Raw genomic sequence first — 23,811 nt, forward strand, 5'->3', positions numbered from 1 at the left:
TTGGTCAGAAAGGACTGTATATTAGATATATCTATCACTTGAAACTACCTATAGCTGAATTACAGCCATCGGCCATTGAACTCAGGTGGGTCACCTAAGATACATTGTGAAGATCTCAATTGCACACTCCTCATGTCCTCTCCTCTCTTTCCTCGTCTCCTTCACAAAACCCATTGGATGAGAAAGCCAGAGGTACCTCCCCTCTGAGCTTTTCCTCCAATGGGTTTTTGAGAAGAAGACTCCTGACCAAAGAGAGGTTAACCAAATTTAAGGGGCACCAAGAATTTTGAATCCAACATTCCATACTTTTCTTCAGTGGATTGACAGACATGGCATCTTCATCCATCACTGTAACAGGACACATCTCGCAGTGGGAGAGCAAACAGTCTTCCATGAACCAAAATGCACTGAACAGGCATAACATTATCTGTATAGCAGAAGGGGAAATCCTGAACAGCATAAACAATCAATAAACAAAAACCATGATACCTGTCAATCGTTCTTATCTTAAGTGTTACAACTTTGATTGTCATAAGTGATTCTATTGAATAAATGCAACATACTTAGTATCTTAAAACAAAGAGAACCGAGAAATCAAAATAAACTCAAAGTAAAGCAGTGAACTTCATTATAAAATGTGCTTTTATACCCTAAAACCCATAATAAACCTGACAGAAGCCTTCTTCTGAAGGGGGAGAGGCTTAGCCCTGGAGTCAGGTTGTGCATAGTGGCAAAAATCCACATCACAGAAATGATTCTTTATTGAACATCTCACGCATCATGTACTCATTATCATTGGAATTGGATACATTTCTTGTCAGTATTGCAGCGACACATTACTTCTCATACATTGTCATTCTGTATATTACTGCTAGCATTGATTTCACCAATCAGACCCTTATGTCCTGTAAACACTAGAGAGGATCTCAAAACATCAGGAAGGTAAAAACAACAACAATACAGTCAAAAAGTGGGGAAAAATGTTATGCACATCAAAATAGCATAATAATTCAATTGTATCTCTGAAGACACCTTCCCCATTTTGAGGGCCAAGGGAGGGCTAAGGAACTTAAGAGCAATGTTAGACTACACTCACACTTACTGTCTTTTACTTTCCCTCTTACTGTCTCCCTTACTAACCCCCTTACTGTCCCCCTTATTGTCTCCCTTATCGACTTCCTTACCGTCCCTCTTACTGTCCCCCTTATTGTCTCCCTTATCGACTTCCTTACCGTCCCTCTTACTGTCCCCCTTATCGACTTCCTTACTGTCCCTCTTACTGTTCCCCTTATTGTCTCCCTTATCGACTTCCTTACCGTCCCTCTTACTGTCCCCCTTATTGTCTCCCTTATCGACTTTCTTACTGTCCCCCTTATTGTCTCCCTTATCGACTTCCTTACTATCCCCCTTATTGTCTCCCTTATCGACTTTCTTACTATCCCCCTTATTGTCTCCCTTATCGACTTCCTTACTATCCCCCTTATTGTCTCCCTTATCGACTTTCTTACTATCCCCCTTATTGTCTCCCTTATCGAGTTCCTTACTGTCCCTCTTACTGTCCCCCTTATCGACTTCCTTAGTGTCCCTCTTACTGTCCCCCTTATTGTCTCCCTTATCGACTTCCTTACCGTCCCTCTTACTGTCCTCATTACTGTCCCTCTTACCGTCCTCCTTACTGTTTCCCTTAATGTCCTCCTTACTGCCTCCCTTACCATCCCTCTTACCGTCCTCCTTACCGCCTCCCTTACCATCCTCCTTACTGCCTCCCTTACCGTCCCTCTTACTGTCCTCCTTACTGTCCTCCTTACTGCCTCCCTTACCATCCCTCTTACTGGCCTCCTTACTGTCCTCCTTACTGTTTCCCTTACTGTCCTCCTTACTGCCTCCCTTACCATCCCTCTTACTGTCCTCCTTACTGCCTCCCTTACCATCCCTCTTACCGTCCTCCTTACCGCCTCCCTTACCATCCTCCTTACTGCCTCCCTTACCGTCCCTCTTACTGTCCTCCTTACTGTTCTCCTTACTGCCTCCCTTACCATCCCTCTTACTGGCCTCCTTACTGTCCTCCTTACTGTTTCCCTTACTGTCCTCCTTACTGCCTCCCTTACCATCCCTCTTACTGTCCTCCTTACTGCCTCCCTTACCATCCCTCTTACTGTCCTCCTTACCGTCTCCCTTACCGTCCCTCTTACTGTCCTCCTTACTGTCCTCCTTACTGTTTCCCTTACTGTCCTCCTTACTGCCTCCCTTACCATCCCTCTTACTGTCCTCCTTACTGCCTCCCTTACCATCCCTCTTACTGTCCTCCTTACTGCCTCCCTTACCGTCCCTCTTACTGTCCTCCTTACTGTCCTCCTTACTGTTTCCCTTACTGTCCTCCTTACTGCCTCCCTTACCATCCCTCTTACTGTCCTCCTTACTGCCTCCCTTACCATCTCTCTTACTGTCCTCCTTACTGCCTCCCTTACCATCTCTCTTACTGTCCTCCTTACTGTCCTCCTTACTGCCTCCCTTACCATCCCTCTTACTGTCCTCCTTACCGCCTCCCTTACCGTCCCTCTTACTGTCCTCCTTACCGTCTCCCTTACCATCCCCCTTACCATCCCTCTTACTGTCCTCCTTACTGCCTCCCTTACCATCCCTCTTACTGTCCTCCTTACTGTCTCCCTTACCGTCCCTCTTACTGTCCTCCTTACTGTCCTCCTTACTGCCTCCCTTACCATCCCTCTTACTGTCCTCCTTACCGCCTCCCTTACCGTCTCCCTTACCGTCCCTCTTACTGTCCTCCTTACTGTCCTCCTTACTGCCTCCCTTACCATCCCTCTTACTGTCCTCCTTACCGCCTCCCTTACCGTCTCCCTTACCGTCCTTCTTACTGTCCTCCTTACTGCCTCCCTTACCATCCCTCTTACTGTCCTCCTTACCGCCTCCCTTACCGTCTCTCTTACCGTCCCTCGTACCGTCTCCCTTACCGTCCCTCGTACCGTCCTCAGTGTCTCCCTTACCGTCTCCCTTACCGCCTCCCTTACCGTCTCCCTTACCGTCTCCCTTACCGTCTCCCTTACCATCCCTCTTACTGTCCTCCTTACTGTCCTCCTTACTGCCTCCCTTACCATCCCTCTTACTGTCCTCCTTACTGTCCTCCTTACCGCCTCCCTTACCGTCTCCCTTACCGTCTCTCTTACCGTCCCTCGTACCGTCTCCCTTACCGTCTCTCTTACCATCCCTCTTACTGTCCTCCTTACTGCCTCCCTTACCGTCTCTCTTACCGTCCCTCGTACCGTCTCCCTTACCGTCCCTCGTACCGTCCTCAGTGTCTCCCTTACCGTCGCCCTCATTAATGTCCCCCTTACTGTCGCACACCTTTGACGAATCCTGTGTACAGGGCTCCATACAGAGATCCATATAGGGCTCCATACATTCCTTCCAACATGCCTCCATACAGGGCACCCAACAACCTTGGCTCCCGACATGGCTGCTTTCCTCGATGCAGTCTTCAGTACAGCACAGCATGCAGAACTTGCCTGTGAGAAAATATTCTACTGCATTAAATTGAAATACAAATTGCCATGCATCGTCATAACTAATCGTAATAAATACATCCTGCACTCTAATGATTTCGACCTTTGGCCTTAACCCTTATCTTTGACCTTTGTGTATTTTACTCCTCGGCCTCACCTGGGGCATCAGGACTGCCTGTGGTTTCCACGCTGGTATCTCCATCTGGAAGACAAGGACGGGTGACTTTGATGCTGTCATTGAAGTCACCATTATTGTAATTAACAGGAAATCCCCAATAGTCAGTGTGCTTAATTTCCATTCAAATGAATTGGTGACTCACTGCTTGTGTCTGTGGATGTATCACTGCTACTCACATCTGATAAATGAAGAAGAAAACATTGGGTGAGTTGGAGTTCGTCGTCTGGCCATTGAACATGTTTTAGCCATGGACTCTTCAGTAATAAAATTGGTCTGGACAAGATCAATATTACTATTATATTTGTTAATTGGTTTTGATTGGGCTTACTTTCTTTCAAATAGTGTTTAAAGTGGATGTTATATAATGTGTGTTTGAAGAAGGCAGTAAGTAAAATGTTTTATGGCATGAAAAGGTTTGGAGAATGGATATAACTTTGGCTTGGATTTGAGAAGCCTTTGGTTTATTCTGTCATCTGTCTAAACCTTCAGCATGGCCCCACAGCAAATAGTCAGACTGACACATTTACTCATGTCTGGACTAGAAAGCATTTGTCTAACTATGCTTCAGGGGTGCTGTTGTTATAGTGTATTCATATAGTGCCATCAGAAAGTATCCAAACCCCTTGACTTATTCCACATTTTGTTGTGTTAAAAACTAAATTCAAAATTGATTATAAATATATATATATATATATATATATATATACACAGTTGAAGTTGTAAGTTTACATACACTCATTTTTCAACCACTCAACCACTTAACCACTTAACAAACTATAGTTTTGGCAAGTTGGTTAGAACATCAAGTAATTTTTCCAACAATTGTTTACAGGCAGATTATTTCACTGTACCACAATTCCAGGGGGTCAGATATTTACATACACTAAATTGACTGTGACTTTAAACAGGTTGGAAAATTCCAGAAAATTATGGCATGGCTTTAGAAGCTTCTGATATGCTAATTGACATAATTTGAGTCAATTGGAGGTGTACCTGTGGATCTAATTCAAGGCCTACCTTCAAACTTGGTGCCTCTTTGTTTGAAATCATGGGTAAATCAAAATAAAAAATGTAGACCTCCACAAGTCTAGTTCAGCCTCGAGAGCAATTTCCAAATGCCTGAAGGTACCATGTTCATCTGTACGAACAATAGAACACAAGTATAAACACCATGGGATCGCGCAGCCGTCATACCACTCAGGAAGGAGACGTGTTCTGTCTCCTAGAGATGAACGTACTTTGGTTCGAAAAATGCAAATCAATCCCAGAACAACAGCAAAGGACCTTGTGAAGATGCTGGAGGAAACAGGTACAAAAGTATCTATATCCACAGTAAAACGAGTCCTGTATCGACATAACCTGAAAGGCTGCTCAGCAAGGAAGAAGCCACTGCTCCAAAACCACCATAAAAAAGCCAGAGAAGGGTTTGCAACTGCACATGGGGACAAAGATTGTACTTTTTGGAGAAATGTCCTCTGATGAAACAAAAATAGAACTGTTTGGCCATAATGACCATCGTTATGTTTGGAGGAAAAAGGGGGAGGCTTGCAAGCCGAAGAACACCATCCCAACCGTGAAGCACAGGGGTGGCAGCATCATGGTGTGGGGGTGCTTTGCTGCAGGAGGGACTGGTGCACTTCACAAAATAGATGGCCTTATGAGGAAGGAAAATTATATGGATATATTGAAGCAACATCTCAAGACATCAATATGGGAGTTAAAGCTTGGTCGCAAATGGGTCTTCCAAATGGACAATGACCCCAAGCATACTTCCAAAGTTGTGATAAAATGGCTTAAGGATAACAAAGTCAAGGTATTGGAGTGGCCATCACAAAGCCCTGACCTCAATCCTATAGAAAATGTGTGGGCAGAACTGAAAAAGCATGTGCGAGCAAGGAGGCCTACAATGCTGACTGAGTTACACCAGCTCTGTCAAGAGGAATGGGCCAAAATTCCCGCAACTTATTGTGGGAAGGCTACCCGAAACATTTGACCCAAGTTAAACAATTTAAAGGCAATGCTACCAAATACTAATTGAGTATATGTAAACTTCTGACCCACTGGGAATGTGACGAAAAAAATAAAAGCTGTAACAAATAATTTTCTCTACTATTATTCTGTGATCCTAACTGACCAAAGACAGGGCATTTTTACTAGGATTAAATGTCAGAAATTGTGAAAAACTGAGTTTAAATATATTTGGCTAAGGTGCATGTAAGCTTCCAACTTCAACTGTGTGTGTTTATATATATGTATATATACAGTGCCTTGCGAAAGTATTCGGCCCCCTTGAACTTTGCGACCTTTTGCCACATTTCCAGCTTCAAACATAAAGATATAAAACTGTATTTTTTTGTGAAGAATCAACAACAAGTGGGACACAATCATGAAGTGGAACGACATTTATTGGATATTTCAAACTTTTTTAACAAATCAAAAACTGAAAAATTGGGCGTGCAAAATTATTCAGCCCCTTTACTTTCAGTACAGCAAACTCTCTCCAGACGTTCAGTGAGGATCTCTGAATGATCCAATGTTGACCTAAATGACTAATGATGAAAAATACAATCCACCTGTGTGTAATCAAGTCTCCGTATAAATGCACCTGCACTGTGATAGTCTCAGAGGTCCGTTAAAAGCGCAGAGAGCATCATGAAGAACAAGGAACACACCAGGCAGGTCTGAGATACTGTTGTGAAGAAGTTTAAAGCTGGATTTGGATACAAAAAGATTTCCCAAGCTTTAAACATCCCATTGAGCACTGTGCAAGCGATAATATTGAAATGGAAGTAGTATCAGACCACTGCAAATCTACCAAGACCTGGCCGTCCCTCTAAACTTTCAGCTCATACAAGGAGAAGACTGATCAGAGATGCAGCCAAGAGGCCCATGATCACTCTGGATGAACTGCAGAGATCTACAGCTGAGGTGGGAGACTCTGTCCATAGGACAACAATCAGTCGTATATTGCACAAATCTGGCCTTTATGGAAGAGTGGCAAGAAGAAAGCCATTTCTTAAAGATATCCATAAAAAAGTGTTGTTTAAAGTTTGCCACAAGCCACCTGGGAGACACAACAAACATGTGGAAGAAGGTGCTCTGGTCAGATGAAACCAAAATTGAACTTTTTGGCAACAATGCAAAACGTTATGTTTGGCGTAAAAGCAACACAGGCCATCACCCTGAATACACCCATACCCACTGTCAAACATGGTGGTGGCAGCATCATGGTTTGGGCCTGCTTTTCTTCAGCAGGGACAGGGAAGATGGTTAAAATTGATGGGAAGATGGATGGAGCCAAATACAGGACCATTCTGGAAGAACCTGATGGAGTCTGCAAAAGACCTGAGACTGGGACGGAGATTTGTCTTCCAACAAGACAATGATCCAAAACATAAAGCAAAATCTACAATGGAATGGTTCAAAAATAAACATATCCAGGTGTTAGAATGGCCAAGTCAAAGTCCAGACCTGAATCCAATCGAGAATCTGTGGAAAGAACTGAAAACTGCTGTTCACAAATGCTCTCCATCCAACCTCACTGAGCTCGAGCTGTTTTGCAAGGAGGAATGGGAAAAAAATTCAGTCTCTCGATGTGCAAAACTGATAGAGACATACCCCAAGCGACTTACAGCTGTAATCGCAGCAAAAGGTGGCGCTACAAAGTATTAACTTAAGGGGGCTGAATAATTTTGCACGCCCAATTTTTCAGTTTTTGATTTGTTAAAAAAGTTTGAAATATACAATAAATGTCGTTTCACTTCATGATTGTGTCCCACTTGTTGTTGATTCTTCACAAAAAAATACAGTTTTATATCTTTATGTTTGAAGCCTGAAATGTCGCAAAAGGTCGCAAAGTTCAAGGGGGCCGGCACTGTGTGTGTATATATATATATACAGTACCAGTCAAAAGTTGACACATTTTCTCAGGGTTTTTCTTTTTTTTACTATTTTCTACATTGTAGAATAATAGTGAGGACATCAAAACTGTGAAATAACTCATATGTAATCATGTCGTAAGCAAAAAAGTGTGCCTTGTGAAAAGTTAATTTGTGGAATTTATTTCCTTCCTAATGTGTTTGAGCCAATCAGTTGTGTTGTGACATGGTAGGGGTGGTATACAGAAGATAGCCCTATTTGGTAAAAGACCAAGTCCATATTATGGCAAGAATAGCTCAAATAAGCAAAGAGAAATGACAGTCCATCATTACTTTAAGACATGAAGGTCAGTCAATGCGGAAAATCTCAAGAACTTTGAACATTTCTTCAATTGCAGTCGCAAAACACATCAAGCGCTATGACAACTGGCTCTCATGAGGACCGTCACAGGAAAGGAAGACCCAGAGTTACCTCTGCTGCAGAGGATAAGTTCATTAGAGATAACTCTACCTCAGATCGCAGCCCAAATACATTCTGCACAGAGTTCAAGTGACAGACACATCTCAACATCAACTGTTCAGAGGAGACTGTGTGAATCAGGCCTTCATGCCATTGAATTGCTGCAAAGAAACTACTACTAAAGGACACCAATAATAAGAAGAGACTTGCATGGGCCAAGAAACACGAGCAATGGATATTAGACTGGTGGAAATCTGTCCTTTGGTTCTGATGAGTCCAAATTTGAGATTTTTGGTTCCAACCGCCGTGTCTTTGTAATATGCCTCCACAATCACTCGACCTCACACCAATTGAGATGGTTTGGGATTAGTTGGACCACAGAGTGAAGAAAAAGCAACCAACAAGTGCTCAGCATATGTATGAACTCCTTCAAGACTGTTGGAAAATCATTCCGTATGAAACTGGTTGAGAGAATGGCAAGAGTCTGCAAAGCTGTCATCTAGGCAAAGGGTGGCTACTTTGAAGAATGTAAAATCTAAAATATATTTTGATTTGTTTAACACTTTTTTGGTTACTACATGATTCCATATGTTATTTAATAGTTTTGACGTCTTCACTCTTTTTTCTACAACGTAGAAAATAGTACAAATAAAGAAAAACCCTTGAATGAGTAGGTGTGTCCAAACGTTTGACTGGTACTGTATATTTACACACAATACACCATAATGACAAAGGGAAAACATGTCTTTAGAAATATTCGCAAATTTATTGAAAATGAAATACAGAAATATCTCACAGCCCTGAGTCAATATTTTGTAGAATAACCTTTGGCAGTGATTACAGCTGTGAGTCTTTGTGGGCAAGTCCACACCTGAATTGTGCCACATTCTTCAAGCTCTGTCAAGTTGGTTGTTGATCATTGCTCGACAACTATTTTCAGGTCTGTCAAGTTGGTTGTTGATCAATGCTAGACAACTATTTTCAGGTAGTTCTAAGTCAAAACTGTAATTCGGCCACTCAGGAACATTCACTGTCTCTTGGTAAGCAACTGCGGTGTAGATTTGGCCTTGTGTTTTAGGTTATTGTCCTGCAGAAAGGTGAATTCATCTCCCGGTGTCTGGTGGAAACAAGGTAGAATTTTGCCTGTGCTTCGCTCCATTCTGTTTCTTTTTTTATCTTGAAAAACTCCCCAGTCCTTAACGATTACAAACACACTAATAACATGGTGCAGCCACCAATATGCTTGAAAATATGGAGTGTGGTACTCAGTAACGTGTTGTATTGGATTTGCCCCAAACATAACACTTTGTATTCAAGACAAAAAGTGAGCTGCTTTGCCCCATTTATTTTGCATTGTGTGGGGTACAGGGATGAAGTGTTCATTAAAAACATCCTGTTCAACACTTCTTTCACACATGCATCTTATTATGTGACTTGTTCCGTAAAGTCTTACTCCTAAACTTATTTACAGTTGCCATAACAACGGGGTTGAATACTTATTGACTCAAGACATTTCAGCTTTTAATTTTGTATTAATTAGTCAAAAACAATGAACATGTAATTTCACTGTGACATTATGGGGTGTGACAAAAACAATGAACATGTAATTTCACTGTGACATTATGGGGTGTGACAAAAATCCATTGAATCCATTTTAAATCCAGTCTGTTAGACAACAAAATGTGGAAAAAGTCAAGGTGTGTATATACATGTTTATGTGAGTATCCGACATTGCAGTTCTTCTATATGGGTTAGTTAAGTGTCTCCATGACAGTCTCATATTCCCTCTCAATGTTTGTAGTGTAGTTTAGAGACTGGATAACTAGAAAGGTGAAGTGGGAAATCCGTAATGCATTGTTTTGTCATTGCGTTGAACCTGAAATCAAACTAAAATGGAAACCATCGTCTCTCGACAACATATTGTGCATATATTATAAAAATTGACATTATTGTTAAACTGTAGTTACTGATGGAAGTGTTCTAAATTCACCCACATTTATAAGATGTATAAGGTTTAATTTAATGTTTTCTTACCAGTAATGTGGTCTGAGAGAGCAAGACCAGCCAAAGCAAAGATCAAATGAACAGTCAGCTTTCTGTTAGAATAAAGAACACAGAGATAGAATTGGTCACAACACTTTTAAAACTTAAGGTTACTTGCGTAACCCCAGTTCTCTGATGATAGAGGTGTCCCACAATGGGAATTTGTTGAATAAGCAATTCACTACGGAAGTTCCAATCACACAGCGTCTGTCGTGGACAGATAAGTCACGTGGCCAATGAGGAGGGGAGCCTCCTCAATAAAAAGTGCCATGGAACTGCTCTCTGGTCATTCTAAAGCATGTCCCTCTTCCTTGCGCTCTTGCAAGCAGGGAACTGCAGTGAGATACTCACTCAGAGAACCGGGGTTACATAAGTAATAATAGTTTGCCACCTCACAATGGGATGTAGCCAACTCCCATATGCTCTCCAAAGCATGAAAATCAAATCAGGGGTATATAAAGCCATAGAAAACCAGTGTCTGAAATAATAATAAACAAAAATAAATATTCCGATTAATCGTAATGGCCGAATAATTAGGGCCAATTTCAAGTTTTCATAACAATCGGAAATCGGTATTTTTGGGCGCCGATTTAAATTGTTGTTTTTTATATATACCTTTATTTAACTAGGCAAGTCAGTTAAGAACACATTCTTATTTTCAATGATGGCCTAGGAACGGTGGGTTAACTGCCTTGTTCAGGGGCAGAACGGCAGATTTTCACCTTGTCAGCTCAGGGGATTCAATCTTGCAACCTTACAGTTAACTAGTCCAAAGCAATAACGACCTGCCCCTCTCTCGTTGCACTCCACAAGGAGACTGCCTGTTACTCGAATGCAGTAAGCCAAGGTAAGTTGCTAACTAGCATTAAACTTATTTTATAAAAAACAATCAATCATAATCACTAGTTAACTACACATGGTTGATGATATTACTAGATATTATCTAGCGTGTCCTGCGTTGCATATAATCTGACTGAGCATACAAGTTTCTAAGTATTTGACTGAGTGGTGGTAGGCAGAAGCAGGTGCAAGCATTCATTCAAACAGCACTTTCGTGCGTTTTTCCAGCAACTCTTCGTTGTGCGTCAAGCATTGCGCTGTTTATGACTTCAAGCCTATCAACTCCCAAGATGAGGCTGGTGTAACCGAAATTAAATGGCTAGCTAGTTAGCACGCGCTAATAGCGTTTCAAACGTCACTCGCTCTGAGCCTTGCAGTGGTTGTTTCCCTTGCTCTGCATGGGTAATGCTGTTTCGATGGTGGCTGTTGTCATTGTGTTGCTGGTTCGAGCCGAGGGAGGAGCGAGGAGAGGGACGGAAGCTATACTGTTACACTGGCAATACTAAAGTGCCTATAAGATCATCCAATAGTCAAAGGTTAATGAAATACAAATGGTATAGAGGGAAATAGTCCTATAATTCCTATAATAACTACAACCTAAGACTTCTTACCTGGGAATATTGAAGACTCATGTTAAAAAGAACCACCAGCTTTCATATGTTCTCATGTTCTGAGCAAGGAACTGAAACGTTTGCTTTCTTACATGGCACATATTGCACTTTTACTTTCTTCTCTAACACTTTGTTTTTGCATTATTTAAACCAAATTTAACTTGTTTCATTATTTACTTGGGTCTAAATTGATTTTATTGATGTATTATATTAAGTTAAAATAAGTGTTCATTCAGTATTGTTGTAATTGTCATTATTACAAATAAATAAATACAAATTGGCAGATTAATCGGTATCGACTTTTTTGGTCCTCCAATAATCGGTATCGGCGTTGAAAAATCATACTCGGTCGACCTCTAGTCTGAAAAGAGTTGCCTTAGCGTCATGCCTATGAAGTAAACACTTGGACATAAATGATGGAGACACTTCCTCCCTCTAAACTTGGATTAGCTAACACAACGTGCCATCGGAACACAGGAGTGATGGTTGCTGATAATGGGCCTCTGTACGTCTATGTAGATATTCCTTAAAGAATCTGCCATTTCCAACTATAATAGTCATTTACAACATTAACAATGTCTACACTGTATTTCTGATCAATTTGATGTTATTGTAATGGACAAAATATGTGCTTTTCTTTCAAAAACAAGGACATTTCTAAGTGACCCCAAACTTTTGAATAGTAGTGTATGCACTACATGACCAAAAGTATGTAGACACCTACTCGTTGAACATCTCATTCTAAAATCATGGGTATTAATATGGAGTTGGTCCCCCCCTTTGCTGCTAAAACCGCCTCTACTCTTCTGGGTAGGTTTTCCCCTAGACGTTGGAACATTGCTGCGGGGATTTGCTTCCATTCAGCCACAAGAGCATTGGTGAGGTCAGGCACTGATGTTGGACGATTAGGCCTGGCTCGTAGTTGGCGGTCCAATTCATCTCAAAGGTTTTTGATGGGGTTGAGGTCAGGGCTCTATGGATGCCAGTCAAGTTCTTCCATACTGATCTCGACAAAGCATTGACACTGTGTGCATGGTGGCATTGTCATGCTGAAACAGGAAAGGGCTTCGCCAAACTGTTGCCAAAAAGTTGGAAGCTCAGAATCGTCTAGAATATCATTGTATGCTGTAGCATTAAGATTTCCCTTCACGAGAACTAAGAGGCCAAGCCCGAACCATGAAAAACAGCCCCAGACCACTATTCCTCCTCCACCAAACTTTACAGTTGACTGTATGCATTCGGGCAGGTAGCGTTCTCCTTGCATCCGCCAAACCCAGATTCTTGTGTCGCACTGCCAGATGGTGAAGCGTATTTAATCACTCCAGAGAACGCGTGTCCACTGCTCCAGAGTCCAATGGTGGTGAGCTTTAAACCACTCTGGCCGATGCTTGGCATTGCACATGATGATCTAAGGGTTGTGTGCCGCTGCTTGACCATGGAAACCTATTTCATTAAGCTCCCGAAGAACAGTTATTGTGCTGATGTTGCTTCCAGAGGCAGTTTGGAACTCGGTAGTGAGTGTTGCAACTGAGGACAGACAAATTTTACGAGCTTCAGCACTCGGCGGTCCCATTCTGTGAGCTTGTGTGGCCTACCACTTTGTGGATAAGCGGTTTTTGCTCTTAGATGTTTCCACTTCACAATACAGCAATTACAGTTACTCAGCAAAAAAAGAAACGTCCTCTCACTGTCAACTGTGTTTATTTTCAGCAAACTTAACGTGTAAATATGTGTATGAACATAAGATTCAACAACTGAGACATAAACTGAACAAGTTCCACAGACATGTGACTAACAGAAATGGAATAAGGTGTCCCTGAACATAGGGAGGTCAAAAACAAAAGTAACAGTCAGTATCTGGTGTGGCCACCAGCTGCTTTAAGTACTGCATTGCATCTCCTCCTCATGGACTGCACCAGATTTGCCAGTTATTGCTGTGACATGTTACCCCACCCTTCCACCAAGGCATCTGTAAGTTCACTGACATTTCTGGGGGAATGGCCCTAGCCCTCACCCTCTGATCCAACAGGTCCCAGACGTGCTCAATGGCATTGAGATCCGGGCTCTTTGCTGGCCATGGCAGAACACTAACATTCCTGTCTTGCAGGAAATCACGCACAGAACGAGCAATATGCCTGGTGGCATTGTCATGCTGGAGGGTCATGTCAGGATGAGCCTGCAGGAAGGGTACCACATGAGGGAGGAGGATGTCTTCCCTGTAACACACAGCGTTGAGATTGCCTGCAATGACAACAAGCTCAGTCGATGATGCGTCTCACAGTACGGACATGGCTATTTATTGCTCTGGACACATCTGCAGTCCTCATGCCTCCTTGCAGCATGCCTAAGGCACGTTCACACAGATGAGCAGGGACCCTGTGCATCTTTCTTTGTGAAGGACCTCGGCGTTACTCTGGACCCTGATCTCTCTTTTGAAGAACATATCAAGACCATTTCAAGGACAGCTTTTTTCCATCTACATAACATTGCAAAAATCAGAAACTTTCTGTCCAAAAATGAATCCATGCTTTTGTCACTTCAAGGTTAGACTACTGCAATGCTCTACTTTCCGGCTACCTGGATAAAGCACTAAATAAACTTCAGTTAGTGCTAAATACGGCTGCTAGAATCCTGACTAGAACCAAAAAATTGGATCATATTACTCCAGTGCTAGCCTCTCTACACTGGCTTCCTGTCAAAGCAAGGGATAATTTCAAGGTTTTACTGCTAACCTACAAAGCATTACATGGGCTTGCTCCTACCTATCTCTCTGATTTGGTCCTGCCGTACATACCTACACGTACGCTACGGTCACAAGACGCAGGCCTCCAAATTGTCCATAGAATTTCTAAGCAAACAGCTGGAGGCAGGGCTTTCTCCTATAGAGCTCCATTTTTATGGAACGGTCTGCCTACCCATGTCAGAGACGCAAACTCGGTCTCAACCTTTAAGTCTTTACTGAAGACTCATCTCTTCAGTGGGTCATATGATTGAGTGTAGTCTGGCCTAGGAGTCGGAAGGTGAACGGGAAGGCTCTGGAGCAACGAACCGCCCTTGCTGACTCTGCCTGGCTGGTTCCCCTCTTTCCACTGGGATTCTCTGCCTCTAACCCTAATACAAGGGCTGAGTCATTGGCTTACTGGGGCTCTCTCATGCCGTCCCTGGAAGGGGTGCGTCACCTGAGTGGGTTGATTCACTGATGTGGTCATCCTGTCTGGGTTGGCGCCCCCTTGGGTTGTACCGTGGCGGAGATCTTTGTGGGCTATACTCAGCCTTGTCTCAGGATGGTAAGTTGGTGGTTGAAGATATCCCTCTAGTGGTGTGGGGGCTGTGCTTTGGCAAAGTGGGTGGGGTTATATCCTTCCTGTTTGGCCCTGTCTGGGGTGTCCTCGGATGGGGCCAGAGTGTCTCCTGACCCCTCCTGTCTCAGCCTCCAGTATTTATGCTGCAGTAGTTTGTATCATGGGGCTAGGGTCAGTTTGTTATATCTGGAGTACTTCTCCTGTCCTATTCGGTGTCCTGTGTGAATCTAAGTGTACGTTCTCTAATTCTCTCCTTCTCTCTTTCTTTCTCTCTCTCGGAGGACCTGAGCCCTAGGTCCATGCCCCAGGACTACCTGACATGATGACTGCTTGCTGTCCCCAGTCCACCTGACCGTGCTGCTGCTCCAGTTTCAACTGTTCTGCCTTATTATTATTCAACCATGCTGGTCATTTATGAACATTTAAACATCTTGGCCATGTTCTGTTATAATCTCCACCCAGCACAGCCAGAAGAGGACTGGCCACCCCACATAGCCTGGTTCCTCTCTAGGTTTCTTCCTGGTTTTGGCCTTTCTAGGGAGTTTTTCCTAGCCACCGTGCTTCTACACCTGCATTGCTTGCTGTTTGGGGTTTTAGGCTGGGTTTCTGTACAGCACTTTGAGATATCAGCTGATGTACGAAGGGCTATATAAATAAATTTGATTTGATATGATCTGATTCTTTTGGTGTTTTTCAGAGTCAGTAGAAAGGCCTCTTTAGTGTCTCTTTAGTTTTCATAACTGTGACCTTAATTGTCTGTAAGCTGTTAGTGTCTTAACGACCGTTCCACAGGTGCCTGTTCATTAATTGTTTATGGTTCATTGAACAAGCATGGGAAACAGTGTTTAAACCCTTTACAATGAAGATCTGTGAAGTTATTTGGATTTTTACGAATAATCTTTGAAAGACAGGGTCCTGAAAAAGGGATGTTTCTTTTTTGCTGAGTTTATATATATATATATATATATATATATATATATATATATACAGTGGGGCAAAAAGTATTTAGTCAGCCACCATTTGTGCAAGTTCTCCCACTTAAAAAGATGAGAGGCCTGTAATTTTCATCATAGGTACACTTCAACTATGACAGAAAAATGAGAAAAAGAAATCCATAAAATCACATTGTAGGATTTTTAATGAATTTATTTGCAAATTATGGTGGAAAATAAGTATTTGGTCACCTACAAACAAGCAAGATTTCTGGCTCTCACAGACCTGTAACTTCTTCTTTAAGAGGCTCCTCTGTCCTCCACTCGTTACCTGTATTAATGGCACCTGTTTGAACTTGTTATCAGTATAAAAGACACCTGTCCACAACCTCAAACAGTCACACTCCAAACTCCACTATGGCCAAGACCAAAGAGCTGTCAAAGGACACCAGAAACAAAATTGTAGACCTGCACCAGGCTGGGAAGACTGAATCTGCAATAGGTAAGCAGCTTGGTTTGAAGAAATCAACTGTGGGAGCAATTATTAGGAAATGGAAGACATACAAGACCACTGATAATCTCCCTCGATCTGGGGCTCCACGCAAGATCTCACCCCGTGGGGTCAAAATTATCACAAGAACGGTGAGCAAAAATCCCAGAACCACACGGGGGGACTTAGTGAATGACCTGCAGAGAGCTGGGACAAAAGTAGCAAAGCCTACCATCAGTAACACACTACGCCGCCAGGGACTCAAATCCTGCAGTGCCAGACGTGTCCCCCTGCTTAAGCCAGTACATGTCCAGGCCCGTCTGAAGTTTGCTAGAGAACATTTGGATGATCCAGAAGAAGATTGGGAGAATGTCATATGGTCAGATGAAACCAAAATAGAACTTTTGTTAAAAACTCAACTCGTCGTGTTTGGAGGACAAAGAATGCTGAGTTGCATCCAAAGAACACCATACCTACTGTGAAGCATGCGGGTGGAAACATCATGCTTTGGGGCTGTTTTTCTGCAAAGGGACCAGGACGACTGATCCGTGTAAAGGAAAGAATGAATGGGGCCATGTATCTTGAAATTTTGAGTGAAAACCTCCTTCCATCAGCAAGGGCATTGAAGATGAAACGTGGCTGGGTCATTCAGCATGACAATGATCCCAAATACACAGCCCGTCAACGAAGGAGTGGCTTCGTAAGAAGCATTTCAAGGTCCTGGAGTGGTCTAGCCAGTCTCCAGATCTCAACCCCATAGAAAATCTTTGGAGGGAGTTGAAAGTCCGTGTTGCCCAGCAACAGCCCCAAAACATCACTGCTCTAGAGGAGATCTGCGTGGAGGAATGGGCCAAAATACCAGCAACATTGTGTGAAAACCTTGTGATGACTACAGAAAACGTTTGACCTCTGTCATTGCCAACAAAGGGTATATAACAAAGTATTGAGATAAACTTTAGTTATTGACCAAATACTTATTGTCCACCATAATTTGCAAATAAATTCATAAAAAATCCTACAATGTGATTTTCTGGATTTTTTTTTCTCATTTTGTCTGTCATAGTTGAAGTGTACCTATAATGAAAATTACAGGCCTCTCTCATCTTTTTAAGTGGGAGAACTTGCACAATTGGTGGCTGACTAAATACTTTTTTGCCCCACTGTATATATAGAGGTTGAGGTCCTACATTCGGTAGCATTAACATCGTGGTGAAGACAGGGACCAAGTCATGCTGAGGAGAGCTTAGAGTGTAATGATCTTTGCTAGAAAGAGAGTGACAAATACCGTGGCACCTTTTTATATTTAAAACATCAAATCAAATTTTATTTGTCACATACACATAGTTAACAGATGTTAATGCGAGTGTAGCGAAATGCTTGTGCTTCTAGTTCCGACCATGCAGTAATATCTAACAGATAATCTAACAATTTCACAACAACTACCTTTTACACACAAGTGTAAAGGAATGAATAAGAATATGTACATATAAATATATGGATGAGCGATGGCCGAACGGCATAGGCAAGATGCAATAGATGGTATAGACTACAGTATATACATATGAGATGAGTAATGTAAGGTATGTAAACATTATATAAAGTGGCATCGTTTAAAGTGACTAGTGATACATTTATTACATCCAATTTTTTATTATTACAGTGGCTAGAGATTTGAGGCAGCAGCTACTCAATGTTAGTGATGGCTGTTTAACAGTCTGATGGCCTTGACATAGAAGCTGACTGACCTGAGCACTGGGGTTTCCTGTTTTAGTTTCTGTCTATAGGCTAAAACATACAATATACTTGCTGTGAAGCCGCTCAACAACTACATTATGTTAGTCATCTAACAGACTCTGATGATTCAGAGCGACACACAGAGGCAACCAGGGTCAACGCCCTGCTCAAGGGCACGTTGACAGATCTCCCACAAGGTAAAAAACGGGGACACGGACCAGCAATCCATCGGCCACCGGCCCAAGCTCACAACCGCCAGGCCACCAGCCCTCTCAGATCCCCCCCACAGTTCCCCAAGAGTTGCCCTTCAACCATCCAAGAAAATAAGATTAAATTAAAATAATCAACCCCCCATAACCAAGAAAATGAACAAAAGAGGAAAAAAAGACTTAGGAAAATAGAAAACAATGCAAAAAACATCAAGGACAACAAAAATCCTAACAGCAAGGCCAATTGAATATGTTTGAGTGCATGTATGGCACTATTTACCTGTGTATGTGCACAAACACCTGCAAGGCATCTGCCTCAGGCAAACCGGCATTAGCTGTAAAAACACTGCCCCTCAGTGTCATTCAAACATACTTTTTGTTATGTTTTATTTTGACTTTATTTTTATACTTTTACTGTGGCACCTTTTGTTGAGGAGGCTCCACTCCACATTGGCCACGCGACTTGTCTGTCTACTCCAGATGTCGTGTGATTGGATCTTCCGTAGTGAATAGCTTATTCAGCAAATTCCCATTGTGAGACACCAAACGATTACTTGAAAGAGAACCGTAATTTTGTCAAACAGAGATAAGGATTTCTCCTAGAAAGCATCTTAGGGTAGTTAGTGGTAGTGGAAAATGCAAAGCAAATAGGACTAAGCAAAATGGACAATTGTTTTTTTTCCTGCTCATTACATTATAATAAGAATATGTGTAACTTGCAGCAATGCCAAGTATCTTATGGATGTTCTTATGTTCAAGATATATTATGGATAATGAATTATCAATGAAATGTTGGTACATTATACAATTAATCTTTGTAATGTAATGAAAAGTCAAAAACAAAGGATGTTTATTAAACATTTTGACTAAGAGTTGAGCATTTTCCCAAATTCCCAAAATCTTTTTAAAGACTATTTATGGTCCCATCACTTTATCTTGTACCAGTATCATCATTGATATCAGTTGTAAATCTATTGTTATTGAAGTTTAGGATTGAACAAGAAAAAAGGAAGTCTGAAATAACAAAAATGACACACATATTGCCAACCTAATGTGATCACACAAAAAAACACAAAAACAATTAATTCAACTGTTCACCACTCTCTATCATTGAAGTACCCCCAGCAGCTGTAAACATCTTTAGTTTCATTCTATAGGTAGACTGACTAATAAACCTCCTCCAAGAATACAGGTGTCCAAATATGTCAAATAGATTGTGTAATTTTAAAATTTCCCGTACACACATGTAAGTCAAAAATAAATACCCAAAAGTGGCAACCCTTGTGTTAGTGTTCGCTTACCGTGACAGCATTGTGACGGGATAGTTTAGCCAGTGGGGCGACACTCAGGTGTCTATAGTTTCCAGTAAGTCTACAGTCTGGCTGGAGGGAGCCCAAGAGGTTTTATATGTTCACCACTCCCTCTGCTCCTAGGGGGCCACAGAGACACACTGAGAGACAGAAAGATAGGCAGGGGCACTGCAGAGGAACAGCTAGCATTAAACTAGTTTAAAACAGGGTTGAGCGTGAGGCTCTCACACCTTTGTGTTTTCAAACAGCTCATGTTCTAAAGTCCCCTCTGATCTGAATCTACCCCCATATCTCCCTTTAAAAACCCTCAGCCCCTCACACACACTCATAGCTTACACACTAACCCCGTCCCCCTCTGATCTGAATCTACCCCCATATCTCCCTTTAAAAACTCTCAGCCCCTCACACACACTCATAGCTTACACACTAACCCCGTCCCCCTCTGATCTGAATCTACCCCCATACCTCCCTTTAAAAACGCTCAGCCCGTCACACACACTCATAGCTTACACACTAACCCCGTCCCCCTCTGATCTGAATCTACCCCCATACCTCCCTTTAAAAACGCTCAGCCCGTCACACACACTCATAGCTTACACACTAACCCCGTCCCCCTCTGATCTGAATCTACCCTCTGATTCTAATAAACTGGAAGCTATAAAAATAAATAAAGAGAGTCACACACTCTCTCTCTCTCTATATATATATATATATATAAACTCCCAGTAATTTATTGGGTAAAACACCAACGTTTCGGCATCACTGTGCCTTCAGGTTTAAATTACTGGGAGTTTATATATAGAGTGCAATACTCGCTTTATTTAGTTTAATAGATTCCCCTTTCTGTAATACACATGATTTCCAGTTTACTTTGAGACACTCATTTGTGTATGGGTTGATGGTCACTAGACTTGATACTGAATGTTATGGATTGTTCTCATGTCTGTTGATAGTGGTTGACGCCAGACTCCAGGAACAAGAAACAAGGACACTGATTGTTATTATATTCTGTGACCCTGTGTAATTCTGTAGCAGCTGATGTTGTGACTTCCTACAAGACTCTCGGTGGGTGTTTATGGAATATTAAATATTAGGGCCTGCTTAGAGAGGGTGAGTTAGACATTTTCTCATGCTGGATGTTGTCTCCCTGTTGCAACTTGTAATAAACCACATTGATTTAATTGTATTAAACCAGTAATTTTGATTTACTATTTGCAACTTTTCTTTTATTCACCTTGAAAATTCCTTTTACAGTGACCACAAAATGTTTTGCATAAAGTAGAGGTAAAGAAATACATGATACAGATATTTCCAGGTGTCACGGTCGTCCTCCTCTTCATCTGAAGAGGAGAGGCGAGAAGGATCGGAGGACCAAAATGCGGCGTGATATGTGTTCATGTTGAATGTTTTAATTAAAGAAAGAACTGAACACAGAAACACTATACAAAAAAACAAAATAACAACCGTGACACTAATGCGAGCTGCGCTGAAACAAGGCATCAACATAGACAATCACCCACAAACAAACAGTGCAACCCAGGCTACCTAAGTATGATTCTCAATCAGAGACAACTAATGACACCTGCCTCTGATTGAGAACCATACTAGGCCGAAACATAGAAATCCCAAATCATAGAAAATCAAACATCGACTGCCCACCCAACTCACGCCCTGACCATACTAAATAAATACAAAACAAAGGAAATAAAGGTCAAAACTTGACACCAGGAGCTCCAAGGAAAGGGGGGTGGGGTGACGCGGTTACCGACGGATCCACAGTCTCGGTCTTTGCTAAAAGCTCACTGTAATCTCAAGGTTTCAAGGCGGTGGTTTACCTTTAGTATCTGTTCGAGGGCCGATAGTGTGAAAGTCATAATTATGCTCTAAAAGCTGATATACCGCAAAATTAGCGTAGGCTACTGCGCGAACCCCCAAACTGTGGCGCATCATCGTCGCTTCACACATTCAGTCGTGAAATGAACATCGTGGCAAATTAAATATAGCCTAAGCAATTTTGTATTTTGCAAAATCTAGTACAACTACAGTACATTGTAAAAAGTGATCCCTCTAACCCCTAGGACACCTTACATCATTCATTCCATTATTGTAGGACGAGGGTTACAAAATTCCGGTAACATTCCCCAAATTCAGTTTATCCAGAAACCCCTATTCGAAGATTCCCAGAATCAGGAAGACCAGGGGATTTTGGTAAATTTGCTGTAATTTTGCAACCCTACAGATCTTAATTTATTCACTCTTTTGTTGCTGATCATTTTCCTACACCGCGGGAAATCCCAATGAGCTTTGTGTTTTACATAAACACACTAAAACACGGTTATATTAACAGTATTTCACTTTTACTGTAGCCTACTTTTGGCCAGCTAATAGCTGTTTGAATGTTAAATGACGAGACAGAGCCATTGATGCGAGTAACCAGTCTTGTTCAGTACATCACAAACACATCCGGGTATCTCAAGCACCCCGGCAAAACACAAGAGTTGCAGTAATGAACATTTACCAACAGATGGTATCACTGTGCTATCTTACACCCATAACATCTTCCATTTAATAAAATATGACAGGAGGTGTCAATTCACTAACAAAACAAACCTAGTAACAATTTCCAACATGAACAGTTTACTATTTTTTTTCTCAGGTAACAACAACACATTTTGATATTCTCTTCACTTTTATCTCTGTCAACAATCCATGCTGGGAAACCTACAGATTAAGTATTTTTGGTGCCTGGGACAGACGCCCGCAGCGTGAAAAGACAGGGGGCTTGTCTGCGGGTTCCCGCACAGGCGTGTCACCTGAATGTCTAAGGGGAGAATTGATGGGCGAGGGAGCGGCCGACCTCGCTCTTCGCCCAGTGCCTCAGGCCCCGTGTGACTTGCTGGGGTTCTGTCTTTTGTCATGCGACCCCTTTGACCATCAGGGTTCTGAGTAGGTGCTGGCTCAGAAATCCGAAGGTCAAACCTGTTACGACGGTACAGTGATCCATTCACTTCGACCAAGTAGGAGCGTGGTGCCACTTTCTGTACACAGGATCCTAGTCTCCAGAGGCCTGTCCGGTCCCCTGGTAGTGGCTTCATTCGCACCGTTTCACCCACCCTGAGCTCAGGTAAGTCTTTTGCTGATTTGTCGTAGATGAACTTGGAGACCTGTCTTCTGTGACGTAGCTTCACCAGCACGTCTGTCACCACACATGGCTCCAGGAGAGTGCTGGCTACTGGCAGAGCTGCTTTTAAGCGCCGTGCCATGAGGCGCTGTGCCGGGCTGCTATCCATGCCTCCTGTCGGGGTTTTGCGCCACTGCAGGATTGCTTTCCAGGCATCTTTGCCCTCTCGCAGAGCCTTTTTGCAGAGGTTCTTTGCGATTTTTACTGCGGACTCCGCCTTCCCATTAGCTTTTGGGTGTCGTAGTGATGAAGTGACGTGCTCGAATTCCCATCCTGCAGCAAATTTTCGGAACTCAACTCCGGAGAATTGGGGTCCATTGTCTGAAATTACCCTATTTGGCTGGCCATAGCGGGCAAACTGAGCCTTGCAGCGTTTGATCGTTGTCTCTGCTGAGAGGTCAGGGAGGAGGTCAATCTCCTAAAAGTCTGAGTAATGATCGACTACCAGCAGAAAGTCTTTGCCACTGTGCTGGAAGAGATCTAGACTTACTCTCTGCCATGGGCGCATTGGTAGCCCGTGGGACATCATCGTCTCTCTCTGTTGCTCAATGGCATATTCATTGCAGATTGTGCATTTACTGACATAGTCTTTGATTTCACTCTGCATTCCTGGCCAATACAGTGTGTCACGTGCTTGTCTGTAACAGGCCTCACCTCCAATGTGACTTGAGTGCACGCGTGCCAACATCTCAGGGCGCAGAGACCGGGGAATAACGACTCTCTGACTCTTGAATATTACTCCGTTTTGAACACTGAGCTCCTCTTTGACTGGCCAATATTCTCTGACGGCTAAAGCAGTTTCTTCCCTGCAGTCGGGCCAGCCCATCAGAATCACAGACCTCAATGCCTGGAGTTGCCCGTTCCTGTCTGATTTGTATAAGGCGCTGGTCCATAACATTGAGGTAGTCAGCCTGGTTGATGTGTTCAACATCCACTTGCTCTGTTTGTAAGCTGCACACTGCGTGTTGTTCATGAATTGAGCGTGTGTGAGTGCCTGATGCAGTAGCACTGCTGAGCGTGTCACTCACATACATCTCTGGCCCTGGCTTATACACCACCTTGAGGTTGTAGTTTTGTAGGGCCAGTAGCATGCTCTGCAGTCGTTTTGGGGCATTCAGGAGA

General features: G+C 42.6%; 1 protein-coding gene across 1 annotated transcript; it reads right to left on the reverse strand.

Moving 5' to 3' along the window:
* Positions 1–281: 281 nt before the first annotated feature.
* On the reverse strand, positions 282–19,590 carry LOC135551768 (protein qua-1-like). Its single transcript, XM_064982986.1, has 5 exons — positions 19,500–19,590; positions 10,072–10,133; positions 3,842–3,877; positions 3,679–3,723; positions 282–3,524 (listed from the first exon to the last, which is right to left on the reverse strand). Exons 1-5 carry the CDS (start codon positions 19,508–19,510, stop codon positions 1,099–1,101), a joined length of 2,580 nt encoding a protein of 859 aa, XP_064839058.1. The 5' UTR covers positions 19,511–19,590; the 3' UTR covers positions 282–1,098.
* Positions 19,591–23,811: the final 4,221 nt, after the last annotated feature.

The sequence above is a fragment of the Oncorhynchus masou genome, chromosome 13, assembly GCF_036934945.1.
Source record: "Oncorhynchus masou masou isolate Uvic2021 chromosome 13, UVic_Omas_1.1, whole genome shotgun sequence".
Taxonomy (NCBI): Eukaryota; Metazoa; Chordata; class Actinopteri; order Salmoniformes; family Salmonidae; genus Oncorhynchus; species Oncorhynchus masou.